Here is a 19,157-nt window from a genome sequence, read left to right as displayed (position 1 = left end):
GGATGAAAAAGACTCATTAATGAGAGAGGTCAGAGGAGAATGACCAAACCATGTGTTACAACAGTGACTCAAATAACCATGTGTTACAACAGTAGTATGCAGAAGAGTATCTCTGAATACACAATATGTCAAACCTTAAAGCGGATTGGCTACAGCGGCAGATCACACTCAGTTACACTCCCTATCAGCCAAAAACAAGAAACTAAGACTACAGTGGGCACAGGCTCACCAAAACTGGACAGTTTAAGTTTGGAAAAATGTCTGACGGATCTTGAGGTCTGCTGTGACTTTCAGATGATATGGTCAGAATTTGGAGCAAACAAAGTGAATCAATGGAACTATCCTGCCTTGTGTCAATGGTGAAGGGCGGTGGTGTAGAAAATGTTGTCTTGGTATGCATTATGCTCCTCATATCAACTGACCATCATTTAAATTCCACAATGTAACTTAGCATTGTTGCTGACCATGTGCATCCATTTATGGCCAGAGTCCACCCATCTTCTAATGGCTACTTCCAGGAGGATAATGTGCCATGTCACAAAGCACAAGTAATCTCATGCTGGTTCTAAGAACATGTCAATGAGTTCAGTGTACTCCAATGGCCTCCACAGTCCCCAGAACATACTCCAATATAGAACCCTTGGAATGTAGTTGAACGAGATAAGTGCACTCCTTAGGGAGTCGTACTGATTACACGACCTGTATGCACTCTGTGGTTCCTTTATGAAATGGAGTTGTAACAGACTACATGTTTATTTATACAAAAATCTTTTATTTGATTTGTTTTAAATTAAACATACATAATTTACCAGTAGGAAAATTGAACAGCTGCTTCAGAGCCTGGTAAGTGTACACAAAGTTCAGCTTAAATAGCCACAGCAATAACCCAATTTTTTTTTAAATAGATCCTTAGGATTTCTTCTCTATCACCGCTGGTTCTTCTAGTTTCTGGGCTATTATTTTCTTAATAAGCTCATCAACAGCGATATTAAAAACAGGTGTGGGGTTCTGAAATCAAGGACAGAACAGGTTATGGCAACAACATTTTATAAACTTAAATTCAAAAAGTCATTTTGACACCATTTTGGAGTGTTTATTTCTCTACAGTAACAGACTAACCACTTCTGTGTGCATAAAATGAGCAGTCTAAGGGGCCTATTTAATAATGGCTATACCCCAATTATTATTACAATTTACATTAATTATTTAATATCTACTAAGTCATACTCTTGTTAAATAGCTAGGAAACTAATTTATGCAGAAACCGCCATTATCGCATGGTTTAAGGCTTATTAAATAGGCCCCAAAAGAACCTCAACAATCAACTCTGGTATTTGTCCAACTTGCCATTCAGAATTAACCAGCTACAGAGAGATTAGAAGGCCCTTCACAGACAATTAGTACATTTATAGGCCAAATGCAAGAATCTAACTGAAAAAGTTACAAACAATCTTGTATACCCCTGATACACTGAATATTTTCCTTTTTTAAAGGGCATATTTATCCAAATATGCCCCCTTGTAGACATCACAGCTGTTCATTCCACATTACTAGGCACTTTGCCTGATGGCAGAACTTCATCCCCCACAGTGCAGTATGCTCGCTTATAGACGAGTGCCAAGCACATACAGTTTACGCTAGGCAACAAACAAGCTTTTAGTGGTCCTTGGCCACATAACGGGAGACGATGTAGAGCACATTAAAGATAGTTATTTTGTTTTTTAAATGGGTTCACTAAAATAACAAACAGAAAAAAAAAACAGCATACATTGGCACAAGGTGCATTTAACTAATATGTAGTTTCAAAAAAAAAAAGTTAACATTTGGTATAAGAACTGCTACTAAATAAACAGTATAGCTATAGTGTAAACTTACATCCTCTAATAAAGTCGAACTGAATGTCATCCCCAGAGTTGGAAATTATAATGATCGTTAGGAGGAATGCACTAACAGTAACTAGGATACAGACACCAAACATCAGATGGACCCACTGACACATCTTCCTGCATTTTGGCCTGTTCAGTGTTTGATGACAGTAACCGTGAACACAGCAAAGGGCAACCACAGGAGCTGGACAAATGACTACGAACAAAACCTCTGAGGAGGACCTGGCAAGGTTATTATTCTTCCCACCAGCTATTATGTCAACAGAAAAAGTGCTTAGAGGTGAAAGTGGAGGTAAATTGAGCAATGCCTCATAGATCTCAGTACAACAGAAAGCTTTGTAAATGCATAACTTACCTTCTTTTCTAAAAGTCTTTGCTTTTCTGCCGCCTCTTCCAAACTTAGGCCAACCCATTCTGCTTCGTCCAGTGGAATTTCAAATGCCTGGGGAAAAAAAAGGGGAAAATAATTGACATAAAAATATATAACTTAAGGTGGTAGTGAAAAGGAAACCATTTACAAGATACTGTAGATTGATATTAAGGGAAGGGTAGAACACATATGCTGTAGCAATATTTACATGTGGCAACATTTAATGAAGAGACAAAACAATGAAAAGCAGATTTCTGATGAAATGTAGCATCCATCCTTAACAGATAACAGCAAGTGCTGAAAGATATTGGCTCAATATGGTTTTAACATTTTTCTAGCTATCTAATCACTAGTCTGATGCGAATGGTTATGGAACACACAGAATCATGTAATACACAAATGTACAACATTAATAATAATTGGTTGAACTTCTAATGATTACATGCATTACAACCATCCGATCTGGTTGGGTGGAGGGCAGGGATCCCCTTTCCCAACAGATTTGGAACCTCTCGATGGCAAGAACCGAACATGGAGATATTTTGAGGGAAATTATATGATGTTTGTATTTACTTACTTTCTCTTCTTAGGAATTGGGAGCTACCGGTGGCATCCAATATAACGTTTGTCAACGTTACAATTTATTAATTGTTTTTCCTTGTACAATATTGCCCACTACCCTTTTAAAAACAAAAACAAATGTCCTTTCCGCTCACCTCCCTTTTGTCATTGTCACACACATCATCATACAGTTTATTTTTCTTGTTTTGTTTTTAAATAAATATAACAAGATCTTCAAGAAAGAAAACAAAGCCGAAATCCAAACCTTGTATTTATTATAAATATGTTCTCTTTTTGCTGGGTCGTTCGGGTAAAGATTTTGGTGTTTTGTTGCAAGGCGTATCAGCATTGCTCTTTTTAAATCCATTCCTAATTTTGAACGCAGATCCCTCTGTGGGGTCTAAACAAGAACAACAAAAAGTTAATGAAGTTAAAAAACAAAATAAAAAAGGACATGATTATAAAAGTCGGAACAGATCTATACAAACACACACTTTACGTTTAGTGATAAATTATGTATACATGTTATGGTTGTCTTTCTCTCTGGAGTCTTTTGTACCTTGGTTCCCAGTTCAGCATAGAACTGCACCCAGTAAAAACAGAAAAAAAACATTAAAAAAATCCCACAAAACATGTTACATTGTATTTTTGACATATAGGGGCATATTCAATTCTCCGCGGCGTTAAAACTATTACCGTTATTACGGTAATAGTAAGCTGGATTTCAGCTTGCGGCTCAAGGTGCTGCGAGCTGAAATCCAGCGAGAAAACTACCGTAATAACGGTATTTACGCGCACTATTACTGTAATAAGGGTAATAGTGCGCGCGCTGCAAGATTTTTGGCTATAATGCCAAAAAATTGAATATGCCCCAAAATGTATTTAAAAAATAAAGACATGGGGGAGATTCAATTAGCTGCAATCTTCCTGAGAACATTGCGGCTGTGCATTTTTACAGTTACTATGGTAAATTCTCTGCTGATTTTTTCTCACGCCTCTATGGGGCACGAGGAAAAATCAGCGGAGAATATTTGTAAAAATCTGGAGTCTGCGATATTCAGAGGAACAACTTGGCTAATTGAATCTTCCTTATAGTGTGCAATCTGTTCACGGATGTTAGGGTCCAAAGTTTAGCCTGGTTACTGAACATAAAAATTACACCTGACCATCTGGTGATCAGATTCATGATGCTGACTGCATTTTCATTGGGAACAATACATATAAGGACTGGCCATCTGTAGTGAATGGTGAAGCTCCACACATCAAATGGTCACCAATTTAGCCAGTTTTACTGAAAAATTGTTAAAACAACCAATTCATCAAGAAAAATGACGAACAGAGATGCCAAAATCAGTAGACATATCATATTAATAAGACATAACAATTAATGGATTACTTTGTCTGCAAATTAGCATATTGCTGTTCTACCTACAAAACTTATTAAAGACATACTGATTGTAACATCATGCATCACCTTCCTACTATACTGTTTCTTTGGGTAAGTGAAAAAAAGATCGAAACAAAAAACAAACTAATACTATCCCAGAGTTGTAAATAAGTATCCCTCAATTAATGAACTAAAGAAGGAAGATTGCTCCCATGAAAAATGGTGTATAAAACTAATTTGTTTAATTACTTTTCTAATTCAACACTATTTTTCACCCCTGCTTGGGATATAAATACATCATTAACATCTCCAAAAGTCGCGAGACCAAATTCTGTTTTTCAAACAGGAAGTGCCATAGCAAGTCTGTTTCATAACACAGCAGAAAGCCATTCTCCGCTAGATTATAGTAGTAGCGCATTTACTTATAAAATGTTTTTTTTGTCAGGAAGAAATACATTGAGCGCTACCTGTTCATTTCAAATACGACTTAGTTAAGAGAACAAATGTTTATTTTTTTATTTTATTTTTACACAGTGTGTTGGAACTTTTACATCTTTATTGTTGTGTCAGACGGTAATCTTTTACATCGCATCATCTTGTGTTGCAATACAGTGGGAGAGTACGATTCCCTCACTGTCACAGTAAGAAGAAGGATGTGAAAATAAACATACCTTTATGTATAGTTTGATTTATGTAGTATTAAAGGATAGACAAAAACCATTTATTGGAGCTTTTCTATACATGCCTCATTTTGCATCTTCTGTTTGGGATATGATTTATTTTAGTTGCCAAGTAATGAAGCATGATCTACAGTGCCCCCTACTGCAGAATATATGTATTAAGGAATCACACTTCTCTAGTGCTGCAACTTTGGGATCCGACTGCACTGCTGTATACCAGACGAATACCACACTGTATATAAAGACAATGGTAAAAGTACTACACTGTACAATATTTGTTGGTATGAATTATCGAGTGTCAGACTTAGTGAGTGCAACAAGACGTATTTTTCATATGGAAATTACAACCTATGTTAGAAGCATTATCCAATTTACTAATACATGAGTAAAAAAACAAAACAAAACAAAACAAACAACCGAAGGATAATGTGGTCCTATATTCTCAAGTCCACACCATGAGGAACTCAATTAAATGCATAGCACAGATTCAAAATAGGGTATCGTAATATTTAATAGCTAAAACCTAATAATCATGAATTGTATTTCTAACATGGGTAGAAACACAAAGCTAGTGATATTCTCTAGTGGTTACTATAAAGAATGCACTGGGTAATAGCTGAACAAAAATAAACACAGCTGGACAATACTGCAAAGTCAATAAATATAAAAAAATGACAAGCACTTAACACACAAATACATCAACACTGCTATGCAGGCAACAGTGAAGCATGGTGGAGGTTTTTTAGCAAGTTTGGTGCTGCATTTCAGCAAATGCAGTTTGGGATTTGGTCAGGATTAATGAATGGTGTCCTCAATGCTGAGAAATACTGGCTGGTACTTATCCATCATGCAATACCATCATGGCGGTTTCCGATTGGCTTCAAATTTATTCTGCAGCAGGACAACCACCCCAAACATATAGCCAATGTCATTAAGAACTATCTTCATCGTAAAGAAGAAAAAGGAGTCCTGGAAGTGATGATATGACCACCTGATCTCAACATCATTGAGTCTATCTGGGATTACATGAAGAGACTGAAGGATTTGAACAAGCCTACATCCACAGAAGTCTGTGGTTAGTTCTCCAAGATGTTTGGAACAACCTCCCTGCCGACTTCCTTCTAAACCTGTGTGCAAGTGTACCTAGAAGAATTGGAGCATTGATGGTCTTTTGAAGGCAAAGTGTGGTCATACCAAATATTGATTTGATTTAGATTTCTCTTCTGTTCATTCACTTTGCATTTTTTTAATTGATAAAAAAATAAACTAATAACACTTCTAGTTTTTAAAGCATTCTCACTTTGCAGCATGTTTTCCACAGCTGTCTAACATTTTTGCACAGTACTGATAGATAGATTATATATATATATATATATATATATATATATATATATATATATATATATATATATATACATATATATATATATATATATTACATACATATACACACACACAATAATAAATTCCATGTACAAACTGGGGTGTAAGACTGGGTTGCACACATCGTATGAACATATATACACACATTATTACCCAATTTATAATATTTACATATTAAATAGTACATTTTTACCTTTAGGATATAAAAATCAAAACCATAGGCAGCATCAATAAGGTCCAAAGTTCTCATTGTGACATCAATAGAAAATGTCTTGTCCAGTAACTCACTGTACAGCTGGCGAGTAAATAGCTGAGGCTTCCAAACCTCTTTTACTCTGTTAGAGAGCTATAAAGGGGGAAAAAAAAGAAAAGAATATATTACAAAAAAAAGTCAATGGAGTTTTACACTTTCAGGTGACTAGTTTATTGACATGCTTATGCCATCCTGTAACTTTTGCTAAACACATTGGGCATATTCAATTGTCAGCGAGTATTTTATTTAGAGCGTGTTAAGTCATTTTCCCGCTGTTTTTCGAGTGGGTTAACTTTACCCGCAATTCAATTCCATTGTTAATGCTACGTTTTTTTTCATGAAGCGGTCCTCTTGCGCTCCAGTAGAGTATAGGGTGTGCAAGAGGCAGCCGCGTTAAAAGCTATTCAATTGTTTTTTAACGCGGCGGGTAAAACAGGCAAATATGCTGTTTTATCTCGCACCTCCTTGGGGTGTGTTAAAAATAAAAAACCTCTGAAAAGTAGTTGAAATCATGTAAAAATGTGGAAAAAAAGTTAAACTTATGTTTATCACTAATGCCTAACTTGTGTAAGTTGATTTTCTTGTGAAAAAATAATGAAATATAAAAATAAAATCACTAATTAATTATATTTATGTATGTTTTTGGTACAAATATGAATGTAGTAATGTGTTTTGACATGGTATAGATGATTGTATGGTAAAAAATAGTTCAAGTTATAAAATATGCTAAATAATGTACTGTAATGTAGATATTATCAATGTGTAATGCAATCTAACATATGTAAATGTATGCAAAACCTTTTTTTTTGTCTTCTACATGACAGCATTAAAACTCCCCTTCACTCCCCTAAAGTCTCGCAAACACAATTTGTCACGCGCGGGGGCAGCGTTACCTCTTTTGCAATTGAATTGCACGAGTTTTCCCGCTGGTCTAACTCCAGACGGTCGCTATTGCCGGCAAAAACCCGCGCGGGACTTTTTTTTTAATTTAACGCTGCGGGGACAAAACAATCTCGCTGACATCTTCCCCACTTCCGTTCATGTTATTCACAGACCTTTGTTTCATTAAGGCAGCTGTTGGTTTTCATTGCCCTCTTTGTTGTCTGGAGAACTTGCAGAAATGCCCACATGTAACACTTTCAACATATGTTAAAACATGTCAATTTTGAGAAACTTGAAAATATAACTGCTGTTTAAAGACTTTCAATATTCAGCCCCACAGTTTTGATTCAGCACAACCAAACCTTTTGGGTTAACCCTTGCTGCACGCCAGCTAACTACCGGCGCTGCAGCACACATTTATTTACAAACACGTTTATTTAATTAAATACATTTGAAGACACTGGTTCCACCACCTGGCGTCTAACGTCGTGGGTTAAACCCTTCGTTCCTGCAGCGCTGGGTGCTATCCAGCCAGCGCTGCAACACACATATAACCATACATTTTTATTTACATTTAAAATATACAAATACATATACAGTTCACGCGGGTGTAGTACGAGTTATCAGTGCTGTAAACACTGACACTATTTATTCCTACATAATTATTCCAATAATGAACAGAGCGACATAGAAAAAATAACTACTTACCAGTAAAGAGACACAGAGGAAATCCGATGAGGACATCGCAACACTGCCAAATGACGTCAGTTGTGTGGGCAACTTTTTTTTTTTTTTTTAAAGCCACAACGCATGGACTATAGTAATAGTAATTTTATTCCTAACCCTATCCCTAATGTAAAGGTAATACTTACCTGGGTCCGTGGGTTGCTGCTTTAAAAGCCGAATTTTGCAAGTCGCACACGCAACTGACGTCATTTCAAAGTGTCACGATGTCCTCTCTGTCGCTCTGTTCCTTATCGGAATAATTATGTAGGAGTAAACAGTGTCTGTGTTTACAGCACTGATAACTCGATTACCACCGGTTCGCGCGGCGCCTAGTGACTGTGATTTAACCCCTCCATTTCAGGATGGCCACCTCGGGGGACCCAGCCACACCTTCACTCACATCACAGCTCTGTATGCAATGATTGCGCCACTAAACAGCAACTAGCAATTAAACTAGCAATTGCATGCGGGCGGCAGTTGGAGAAGGCTGCACGTTAGATCAGCTCTGTGTCTTTCCTCCCACACAATTATCTGTCCACAATTATAAAACATCTAAAAACTTGTGAAGACAGTGGGAAATTATTGTGGGGGTACAAAGGAGTGTCATCATCACTCCAAAGACAAGGCCATACCATCTATCCCTGGCTTATCTGCATCAACTGACCTACTGTGTACCGACCCGGCTTGTCAGTTGGCCCTTCTCCTGCTGAATCCCTGGTTTATCTGCATCAACTGTTCTACTGTGTACCGACCCGGCTTGTCAATTAACCCTTCTCCTGCCAAATCCCTGGCTTATCTGCACCAACTGATCTACTGTGTACCGACCCGGCTTGTCAGTTAACCCTTCTCCTGCTGAATCCCTGGCTTATCTGTATCAACTGATCTACTGTGTACCGACCCGGCTTGTCAATTAATCCATCTCCTGCTGAGTCCCTGGCTTATCTGCACCAACTGATCTACTGTGTACCGACCCGGCTTGTCAATTAACCCTTCTCCTGCTGAATCCCTGGCTTATCTGCATCAACTGATCTACTGTGTACCGACCCGGCTTGTCAATTAACCCTTCTCCTGCTGAATCCCTGGCTTATCTGCACCAACTGATCTACTGTGTACCGACCCGGCTTGGCAATTAACCCTTCTCCTGCTGAATCCCTGGCTTATCTGCAGCAACTGATCTACTGTGTACCGACCCGGCTTGTCAATTAACCCTTCTCCTGCTGAGTCCCTGGCTTATCTGCACCAACTGATCTACTGTGTACCGATCCGGCTTGTCAATTAACCCTTCTCCTGCTGAATCCCTGGCTTATCTGCATCAACTGATCTACTGTGTACCGACCCGGCTTGTCAATTAACCCTTCTCCTGCTGAATCCCTGGCTTATCTGCACCAACTGATCTACTGTGTACCGACCCGGCTTGGCAATTAACCCTTCTCCTGCTGAATCCCTGGCTTATCTGCACCAACTGATCTACTGTGTACCGACCCGGCTTGGCAATTAACCCTTCTCCTGCTGAATCCCTGGCTTATCTGCACCAACTGATCTACTGTGTACCGACCCGGCTTATCAATTAACCCTTCTCCTGCTGAGTCCCTGGCTTATCTGTATCAACTGATCTACTGTGTACCGACCCGGCTTGTCAATTAACCCTTCTCCTGCTGAATCCCTGGCTTATCTGCACCAACTGATCTACTGTGTACCGACCCGGCTTGTCAATTAACCCTTCTCCTGCTGAATCCCTGGCTTATCTGCATCAACTGATCTACTGTGTACCGACCCGGCTTGTCAATTAACCCTTCTCCTGCTGAATCCCTGGCTTATCTGCACCAACTGATCTACTGTGTACCGACCCGGCTTGGCAATTAACCCTTCTCCTGCTGAATCCCTGGCTTATCTGCAGCAACTGATCTACTGTGTACCGACCCGGCTTGTCAATTAACCCTTCTCCTGCTGAGTCCCTGGCTTATCTGCACCAACTGATCTACTGTGTACCGACCCGGCTTGTCAATTAACCCTTCTCCTGCTGAATCCCTGGCTTATCTGCATCAACTGATCTACTGTGTACCGACCCGGCTTGTCAATTAACCCTTCTCCTGCTGAATCCCTGGCTTATCTGCACCAACTGATCTACTGTGTACCGACCCGGCTTGGCAATTAACCCTTCTCCTGCTGAATCCCTGGCTTATCTGCAGCAACTGATCTACTGTGTACCGACCCGGCTTGTCAGTTAACCCTTCTCCTGCTGAATCCCTGGCTTAACTGCATCAACTGCATATAAAACATTATTTTATATGCCATTATTTTGTTTTTCCTGATTGTACATTTACAAGTTTCTACTTTTTACCTGTTATTATTCTACTATTTATATGCCTTTATCTTGTTTTTCCTGATTTTATATTTACCAGCAACTAGTTTTACCTGTTATTATTCTTGCCTATTTCCATTGTCCTTATTACCTCTCCTTCTATTATTCTTTGCCTTCCACGCCCTATTTGGTTATTGTCCTCCATCTTGCTATTGTCTCCCTGCTTATTCTTACCTGTTATCCGCTGTCCTTATTATCTTACTGTTCTGCTATCATTCTTACCTGTCTTCATTGTCCTTATTATCTCACTGTACTGTTGTTCCATGCCCTCCACGCCCTAATTCGTTATCATCTTCCACCTTTTCATTGTCTTCCTGCCTTTGTTCTTACCTGTTTTTCACTGTCCCCACTATCTCACTGTTCTGTTACTCTCTCTCCCTACTATGCCTCCCCGCTCTCACTCCATACCCATACTCTCCCCCCGCCCTACCTCTCCCGTTCCTCCCCGCCATCCCCCGCGCGCTGCTCATCTTGCTAACCTCATCCCCATTTCCCCCCTCTCCTCTCCCCCTTTCTTCTGTGCCCTCTGGAATGCCAGATCCGTCCGCAACAAGCTGACTGCTATCCACGACCTCTTTCTATCCAACTCCTTTAACCTTCTTGCCGTTACTGAAACCTGGCTCTCCGATTCTGATACTACTTCCCCCGCTGCCCTCTCCTATGGTGGCCTCTCCTTCACCCACTCCGCCAGGCCTGGTGCCCGCCCTGGCGGTGGAGTTGGCCTCCTCCTCTCCTCCACCTGTACTTTTCGTGTCATTCCCCCTGAACCCTCCCTCTCCTTCTCCTCTTTTGAAGCTCACTCCATCCGCCTCTTCTACCCCATCCATCTCCGCGTCACTGTCATCTACCGCCCCCCTGTCCCCACCTCCCTCTTCCTTGACAACTTTGCTAGCTGGCTTCCTCACTACCTCTCCTCCGATCTCCCCTCGATCATTCTCGGTGACTTTAATATCCCCATCGACAACCCCACCTACCCTGCTTCCAGCAAACTGCTCACCCTCTCTTCCTCCCTTGGTCTCACCCAATGGACCTCCTCCTCTACCCACTGCCTTGGTCACTCCCTTGATCTTGTCTTCTCCTACCTATGTAATCTCTCTGACTTCTCCATCTCTCCCTTTCCTCTATCCGACCACCATCTCCTCTCCTTCTCTCTCTCCTCTTCTCCTGCTCCCCCCCCCCTGCCCAAACCTACTCTGTCCATACGCAACCTCGATGCTCTTGACCCTGCCTCTCTGTCCTCCTCTCTCGATACCCTCCTTTCTCCCCTTTCCTCCCAGGCCTGCCCCAACCAGGCGGTCTCCCTCTACAATCACACCCTCACCTCCGCTCTGGACGCGGTCGCCCCTGCCCACTCCGTCCACCCCCGCTGCTCCAAACCCCAACCCTGGCACTCCAAATTTACCCGCTTCCTCCAAAAATGCTCCCGTTCCGCCGAACGTCACTGGAGAAAATCCCGCTCCCTGGCTGACTTCCTCCACTTTAAATTCATCCTTTCATCCTACAGCTCTGCCCTCTCACTCGCTAAACAATCTTTCTTTAAATCTCTCATCTCTTCCCAGTCCTCTAACCCCCGCCGCCTCTTTGCCACCTTCAGCACTCTCTTGGCCCCCTCCCCTCCCCCCCACCCCCTCCTCCCTGACTGCCTCTGATTTCGCCTCCTTCTTCTCCTCTAAAATCGAGGCCATCCGACTTGAAATCTCCTCCTCCACTCTCTCTTCCACCCCTCCCACTCTTCTGTCCTCCCCCCCCAACCACCTTCCCCTCCACTCCTTCCGTCCCACCACCGGCGAGGAAGTCCACTCTCTCATTTTATCCTCCCCCCCCACTACCTGCCCCCTGGATCCCATCCCCTCCCACCTTCTTCGCTCCCTTTCCCCCACCACCTGCTCCCACCTCGCTCACCTCTTTAATCTCTCCCTCTCCACTGGCATCTTCCCCTCCTCCTTCAAACATGCTCTCGTATCCCCCATTCTTAAGAAACCTAATCTCGACCCCACTTCTCTCTCGAACTATCGCCCCATATCTCTTCTCCCTTTTGCCTCCAAAATTCTTGAGAGGCTCGTCTGCAGCCGTCTCACCTCCTACCTTTCTGAATACTCCCTCCTTGATCCTCTCCAGTCTGGTTTCCGCCCCCTCCACTCCACTGAAACTGCCCTGGCTAAAGTCACTAATGACCTCCTCTCTGCAAAAGCCAGGGGCCACTTCTCCCTTCTCATCCTCCTTGACCTCTCTGCAGCCTTTGACACCGTTGACCACCCCCTCCTCCTTCACACCCTCCAGTCTTTCGGCCTCTCCGGCCCAGTCCTGTCCTGGTTCACCTCTTACCTTACTCACCGTTCCTTCTCTGTCACCACCTCTGGGTCTCTCTCCCCCCCATCCACCCTTCCAGTTGGGGTCCCTCAGGGCTCTGTTCTGGGACCCTTACTCTTCTCTCTATACACCTCCTCCCTGGGTGAACTCATCAGCTCCTTCGGCTTCAGCTACCACCTTTACGCTGACGACACTCAACTATACCTCTCCTCTCCTGATCTCTCTCCCTCCCTCCTCTCTAGGGTGTCCGCCTGCCTCTCTGCCATCTCCTCCTGGATGTCCTCTCGATTCCTCAAACTTAACCTTGCCAAAACTGAGCTCATAGTTTTTCCTCCCTCTCATACCCCATCCCCTTCTGACCTCTCCATCACTGTCGACAATACCTCTATCTCGCCTGTCCCCCAACTTCGCTGCCTTGGTGTCATCCTCGACTCCTCTCTCTCCTTTGGCCCCCACATCCTCTCTCTTGCTAAATCCTGCCGCTTCCAGCTGCGCAACATCGCTCGCATCCGGCCCTTCCTCTCCCAAGATGCCACCAAATGCCTTATCCACTCTCTGATCATCTCCCGCCTGGACTACTGCAACCTCCTCCTCACTGGCCTCCCCCACTCTCATCTCGATCCCCTTCGATCCGTCCTTAACGCTGCAGCTAGGCTTATTTTCCTCTCTCGCCGCTCCTCTTTTGTCTCCCCCCTCTACCTAGCCCTTCACTGGCTCCCATTCCCCTTCAGAATCCTCTTTAAGCTCCTCACACTCACCTACAAGGCCCTCGCCAACTCCACTGCGCCCTACATTTCCACCCTCCTCTCTATTCATGCTCCATCCCGCCCTCTCCGTTCTGCCTCTGACCGTCGCCTCTCTTCCCCCCTTATAACCTCCTCCCACGCGCGTATCCAAGACTTCGCCCGCGCTGCCCCCCTCCACTGGAACAAGCTCCCTCCCTCCATCAGAACTTCCCCTAATCTGTCCAGCTTCAAACGGGCCCTAAAAACCCACCTTTTTCTTAAAGCCTTTCTGTCTCCCACTTAACTTCCTACCTTATCTTCTGCCTCTGTCCCCCTACTCTCCCTCTCTCCCCTGCGTCTCTCTGTCTGTCCACCCCTCCCCTTAGATTGTACGCTCCTCTGAGCAGGGCCATCTCTCCTCCTGTTTCCACCACTTCTAACTCTGCTCTCCAGCTACTTAGCCCTCCTCCTGAAAGGTCCTCCACCCCACGTCCACTTTCGCTCCCTCCTCCCCCCTGGGGGTCTCCCTGTCTTCCGCGCCCCCCTTCTTGGGCCCCGTCGTTTTCGGATCCTCCCTCCCCTTTCCCCGCCCTCTCTAGCTGTGCATTGAGCGTACTGAGTTGCTGTGTTTACTGTACTGTGCTGTCTCCCATTGTATTGTGATTTTGTTTGTCTCTGTACGGCGCTGCGGATGCCTTGTAGCGCCTTATAAATAAATATTAATAATAATAATAATAATAACTAGCATAATCCATTTTAAAATACACTGATTAGCAGCAGTAATTCGTATCTGCCTCATCACTAGTTAACTGGTGCCATCATCTAGGTACACACTACAGATTTTCAACCAATTATCGTACCAAACACCCGATAAACGACTGTTCGGTTAGATGTCTCATTAGTGTGTATACTTACACGATCAACAAGAGTCATTCCAAAGTACTAATCGTCATTTCATTTAAAATCTCATTCCAAGCACCTTCCGATCCTGTAGTGTTTATGTACTTACACGACTGTCCAGAAAGAGAGTAGGAACCGGTCAATGTGTCTGTGTTGTTAAATGTAGAGAGTGGTGTAGGTGGATTTATTCGTCAGTTCGTTCTGAGACTGAATATTCTGTTTCAGAATCACAGACGCTAACGAAATTTATAAGGACATTGTGGAAAAGTCTAAATTTATTTTGTGTGTTATAATCAGTGTGGCAGGAATGACCAACTACACTGCTCTTGGACCAGATGAAGAGCAGAGATCTGAAGGTAAATCGTGTATAGTGTGTACACATGAATCGGCAGACTGATTGGAACTTCAGTCTTTTGTAAAATCATTAGTTATAACAAATTGGTTGAAAATTTTTGCAGTGTGTACCTTGCCTAAGGGCTAGAGACAAGACAGCACAAAAAGGAGTTTGAAGTGATAGGGGATGAGCCAGACCCAAAGCTTCATAGCAGTATCTGTTTCCAGAGTTTTCCACAGTTAAGTGTTGTCCACAGAAGGCCAGGCATTGCTCTGCCGTCTAAACTAAAGCTTACAGGTCCCATTCTCTTCACAAATGTTTGCTTTATACTTATACAGTTAATGGAAGCCACATGTCTTGAAAGTTTAAATTGTCTTTTAAATATTAGTACATTTGTATTATTTTTGTTTGCAACTATAATATATTCTTGTGGAAATTATTAACTGTGAATACCATGTTGGCCTCAATTGAACATGTATATATTTTTGTCGGTATGTACTCAAGTAGTCCCACGTTAGTTGGCGAGTTAGTGATGTCATTTATTTTGTATTCCATAAATGCTTAAACAGAGTAGGGAAGACAAAACACTTTTTGAAGTAATTCTGATGCGCCTAGAGCAGTGTAAATGTGTATACTTACACGATCAACAAGAGTCATTCCAAAGTACAGATGTATGTGCAATGTGTAAAATAAAGAAAAATACTTACCCTGTCCCTGGTGGTCCAGAAGGGGCTGCAGGAGCAGCCCTGGATCCTTCACCCTCCCCCGGCAGCCAGCTTCAGTGGCTGCTGAAGGGACTTCCACACTAGCCTCCTGGGATCAAATAGATCCATCAGGTGCAGTGCCTCCTGGGGGTCCCAGGAAGCTAATTCCCTAGCCGGAGCTCAAAGAGCTTCAGCTAGCAAAATGCAGGGGTGCTGCCCCGGGACCTGGTCTGTACCTCTCTGTTACTATTTTCGGCCAGGAGGAAGACACCGAAGCAGAGTCCCTGGAAGTAACTTTAGGCGTCAGATTTAAAAGATAAATCTCTCGACCCAGACAGACAGGCACCAGGGGAGGAGTGGGCTGAGCCCCCCTCTCCCTGGCAGCTCGTGGACAGGGGAAAGGGCGGGTGGGGAGTATACTCCCCCCTGCCACTAACAGCAACGTTAAAGGTGTTTAACTCTCTGAGCTGGTTTACGTGCAAGCTGCATGAATCAGCCCAGATTGGTTAAAGAGACAGGAGGACGGATTACTTGAGCAAATAAACATCACTTGCTTCCTTCTTGACAACTTCTTCCATGCTGAAATTCCTGTGACCTACAGATAAGACCCAACTCTAATCCATTCCCGGCTGTTCTGAGGTTTGGACCCAGGTTTCCGGTACCACCGCTCTGCCCGCTACCCAGCAGCTCCGGCCAGAGTGATAGGCCAGGGGGGATCCATGCACAGCAACCCTGATCTATAGGAAGAAGTCAGTGGTACCAGCAAGGGGGTACCCTAGCAGCGACAGTTACCCAGAAGGAATGCGGTTATGTATGCAGTGAAGAAGTCCAGTGGTGGTAGCATTGTAAGCCCCTCCTACTGCGGTTAGAGGGCGCATTTGGGATAAAGAAAGGGACCGGTGGCAGAATAAGCCCAGCCGATTCTTGGCAACAACAGACAGGGTGGCATAGGAGGTCCATCCTGTCACAGAAGGCTATCCTTCCTCCACTAAAATTGCATTCTTAAACAAGGCAAAAAGCTGAAAAACATCTAGGGAGTTTCACAGAAGCTCCTACATTTCTGGGGTCACAATACTAAAACAAGCGAACAAACAAAAAGAACAAAGCAGACATATCTTTGACAAGTATTAGATATATGACAGATTTAAAGATGAAAAATCATTTAAATATTATGCAAAATCATAAAAAGTTACAACAGCTGTTCTGTGAAAGTGTATTTGAGGAATTTACCTTATCATTATTTGCATATCGATAGCCAGAGATCCAGCCTTCTCCTCCCCAAAGACCTTCATTGGCTTCTGCAGGAAAATATGGAAGTATTGGGACATCCTGAACACGTTCTCTTTGTCCCCTCTTGGGATTTAACCTGTACTTCAGTCCATGTGGTCTCCAATGTACTGGAGTGGGTATCTCTTTATCATTCAGGGATTTCAGGAAATGTGCAGGTAGACGTGCATAGATACCTTCCTTTAGCTTCAGAGATTTCCAGATGACAGGTGGGTACTTATGTAGGGGCATCACTTGTTACACTAATTGATTTTATTCAAGACAATATAAACATATTATTATGAAATTAGCAACAAAATTATTCACAATGAAAACATTTTTGCTTTGCTACTATTTAGTACATGGCACAAAATCTTACCAGTTAAAAAATACCAATGTTACTGTGGCACAGAATGTATTACATACCTTCAAACGTCTACAGTTCTAACTCTCCCACTGATCCTAATATATTACAGATGTAGAAGTATATGGATCTCGGCACAACATATAAATATATATATATATATATATATATATATATATATATATATATATATATTAGCAAAAGCCTCAGTTATTTTGATGTCTGCAATCAATGCAACACACACTGAAACAGACACTGTGCTATTTAAAACGCATGCAGTATTTGTGACATGCTCTAAAAGCTTACATCAGGCGCAGGCAGCCCGTTTCTCTGTGCAGTTCTGACCTGCCAAAGTATTGCTAGAAGGACGGTGGTGGCTAGATCCCCTTCAGCTAAGGTACCTTACACGTCACTTTGACATCACCAGGTCATGTGGTTGCTGCAGTCACATGATACACAGTACTGCAGACTGCTGCTGCTGCTGCAAATCGTCCTATTCCTGTGTAGCTGGAAGTCACTGGTGGAGAAAAAGGTAAGAAGAAGGTGTAATGTGATGAGGAGGGGGCATGTGTGTGTAAACATGTGGGCAGATCGTACAGATGGTACATATGTCAGTAAAACTGCTTGGCAGAAGGTACATGTGTGAGTAAAGCTGCTTAGTAGAGGGGCATGTGTGAGTAAAGCTGCTTAGTAGAGGGGCATGTGTGAGTAAAATATGTGGGCAGAGGGGGCATGCGTGAGTAAAGCATGTGGGCAGAAGGCATGCATGAGTAAAGCATGTGGGCAGAGGGGGCATGCGTGAGTAAAGCATGTGGGCAGAGGGGGCATGCGTGAGTAAAGCATGTGGGCAAAGGGGGCATACGTGAGTAAAGCATGTGGGCAGAGGGGGCATGTGTGAGCAAAGCTGCTTGGCAGAAGGGGCATGTGTGAGTAAAGCTGCTTAGCAGATGGGGCATGCGTGAGTAAAGCATGTGGGCAGAGGGAGCATGGCTGAGTAAAGAATGTGGGCAGAGGGGGCATGCGTGAGTAAAGCATGTGGGCAGAGGGGGCATGCGTGAGTAAAGCATGTGGGCAGAGGGGGCATGCATGAGTAAAGCATGTGGGCAGAGGGGGCATGCGTGAGTAAAGTATGTGGGCAGAGGGGGCATGCGTAAGTAAAGTATGTTGTTGGGTGAAGGGGATATGTGATGGATAAGTGTCTCCCCCACACAATCCCTACTCAACCACCAATACCCTGACACTCGCTAGCTTTTCTCTGACATTCCCTAAGACAAATGCTCACTATCTTTTTCCTCACAGGTCCCCCTACCCGCAATCCTCCGTAATCCTCTGTCTCTCATGACTTCGCTGGCCACTGGCTTTTCCCTCACATGCTCCCACTGCAGTAATCCCGACCACTCTCTTACTTCAAAATGAAAAGATACACCCTTTGGGTGAAAGAGAAGAGTCTTAACATCAAATGAGATAATTATACAGAGAACATTATTTCCATAAATACTGGACCTAGTCAGATGTTATTATATGCCATTCTTACAGGCCATGAATATAATTGTTTTTGTCACAACACAGTCCATAAAAGATTTTTCTCATTTATCGCACTAAAATAACCCCCATTTTCAATCTTCAGAAACACAACAATATATCCGGTTTTCTAGGCAGTTTTTTAGGTGTCATACTTCAACCTTTTCATCTATCCATAAATTTAAATTTTGTTAATTCTCAGGCACCCATTGGGGGACACTAGGAAACTTTGCAGTATAGTGTAGGGATCTTAGACGTTCACTGACGCTCCTCCCCCTCTACTGTTAAGCCTGCAGTTTAGATTAAGTGCCCATCATGGCAGAGCATATTTGTTATTACTAGGGCTGCTTTAAAGCCTGTTTTCCTTTATTTAGTTTCTTCTTTTATTTTTTTTTCTATATTTGTTTAATTAACCGGCTCCAGAGCTACCTCAACTGTCTCCGGAGTCTGCAACTGCAGTGTCACAGTGCACAGCATGAATGGCCGTGCCCTATGACACGGATCGGAAGTCCTAAGGGGGTGCATCTGCTGCCACCTCCCCCC

At 43.1% G+C, this 19,157-nt stretch overlaps 1 protein-coding gene across 2 annotated transcripts; it reads right to left on the bottom strand.

Moving 5' to 3' along the window:
* Positions 1-751: 751 nt before the first annotated feature.
* MRPL28 (mitochondrial ribosomal protein L28) lies at positions 752-17,521 on the bottom strand. 2 transcript variants are annotated; one of them, XM_075179897.1, is made up of 6 exons: positions 17,439-17,521; positions 16,694-16,992; positions 6,461-6,613; positions 3,083-3,217; positions 2,242-2,328; positions 752-1,008 (listed from the first exon to the last, which is right to left on the bottom strand). In XM_075179897.1, the coding sequence occupies exons 2-6, from the start codon at positions 16,979-16,981 to the stop codon at positions 910-912; spliced, it is 762 nt and encodes a 253-aa protein (XP_075035998.1). In that variant the 5' UTR covers positions 16,982-16,992; positions 17,439-17,521; the 3' UTR covers positions 752-909. The 2 variants fall into 2 exon arrangements, with proteins under 2 accessions (XP_075035998.1, XP_075035997.1); XM_075179896.1 differs by having other exon boundaries at positions 17,400-17,508.
* Positions 17,522-19,157: the final 1,636 nt, after the last annotated feature.

Source organism: Mixophyes fleayi, chromosome 7, assembly GCF_038048845.1.
Source record: "Mixophyes fleayi isolate aMixFle1 chromosome 7, aMixFle1.hap1, whole genome shotgun sequence".
NCBI classification, from domain to species: Eukaryota; Metazoa; Chordata; class Amphibia; order Anura; family Limnodynastidae; genus Mixophyes; species Mixophyes fleayi.
This window is presented reverse-complemented; position numbering and strand designations above follow the sequence as displayed.

Excerpts from the sequence above, each read along its gene's own strand:
- MRPL28 (XM_075179897.1), bottom strand. The coding sequence starts at position 16,981 with ATGCCCCTACATAAGTACCCACCTGTCATCTGGAAATCTCTGAAGCTA. Across the intron at positions 2,329-3,082 it reads ATATTTATAATAAATACAAG|GCATTTGAAATTCCACTGGA; the intron begins GTTTGGATTTCG and ends TTTTTTCCCCAG. Across the intron at positions 1,009-2,241 it reads AAAGACTTTTAGAAAAGAAG|AACCCCACACCTGTTTTTAA; the intron begins GTAAGTTATGCA and ends CCTTGATTTCAG.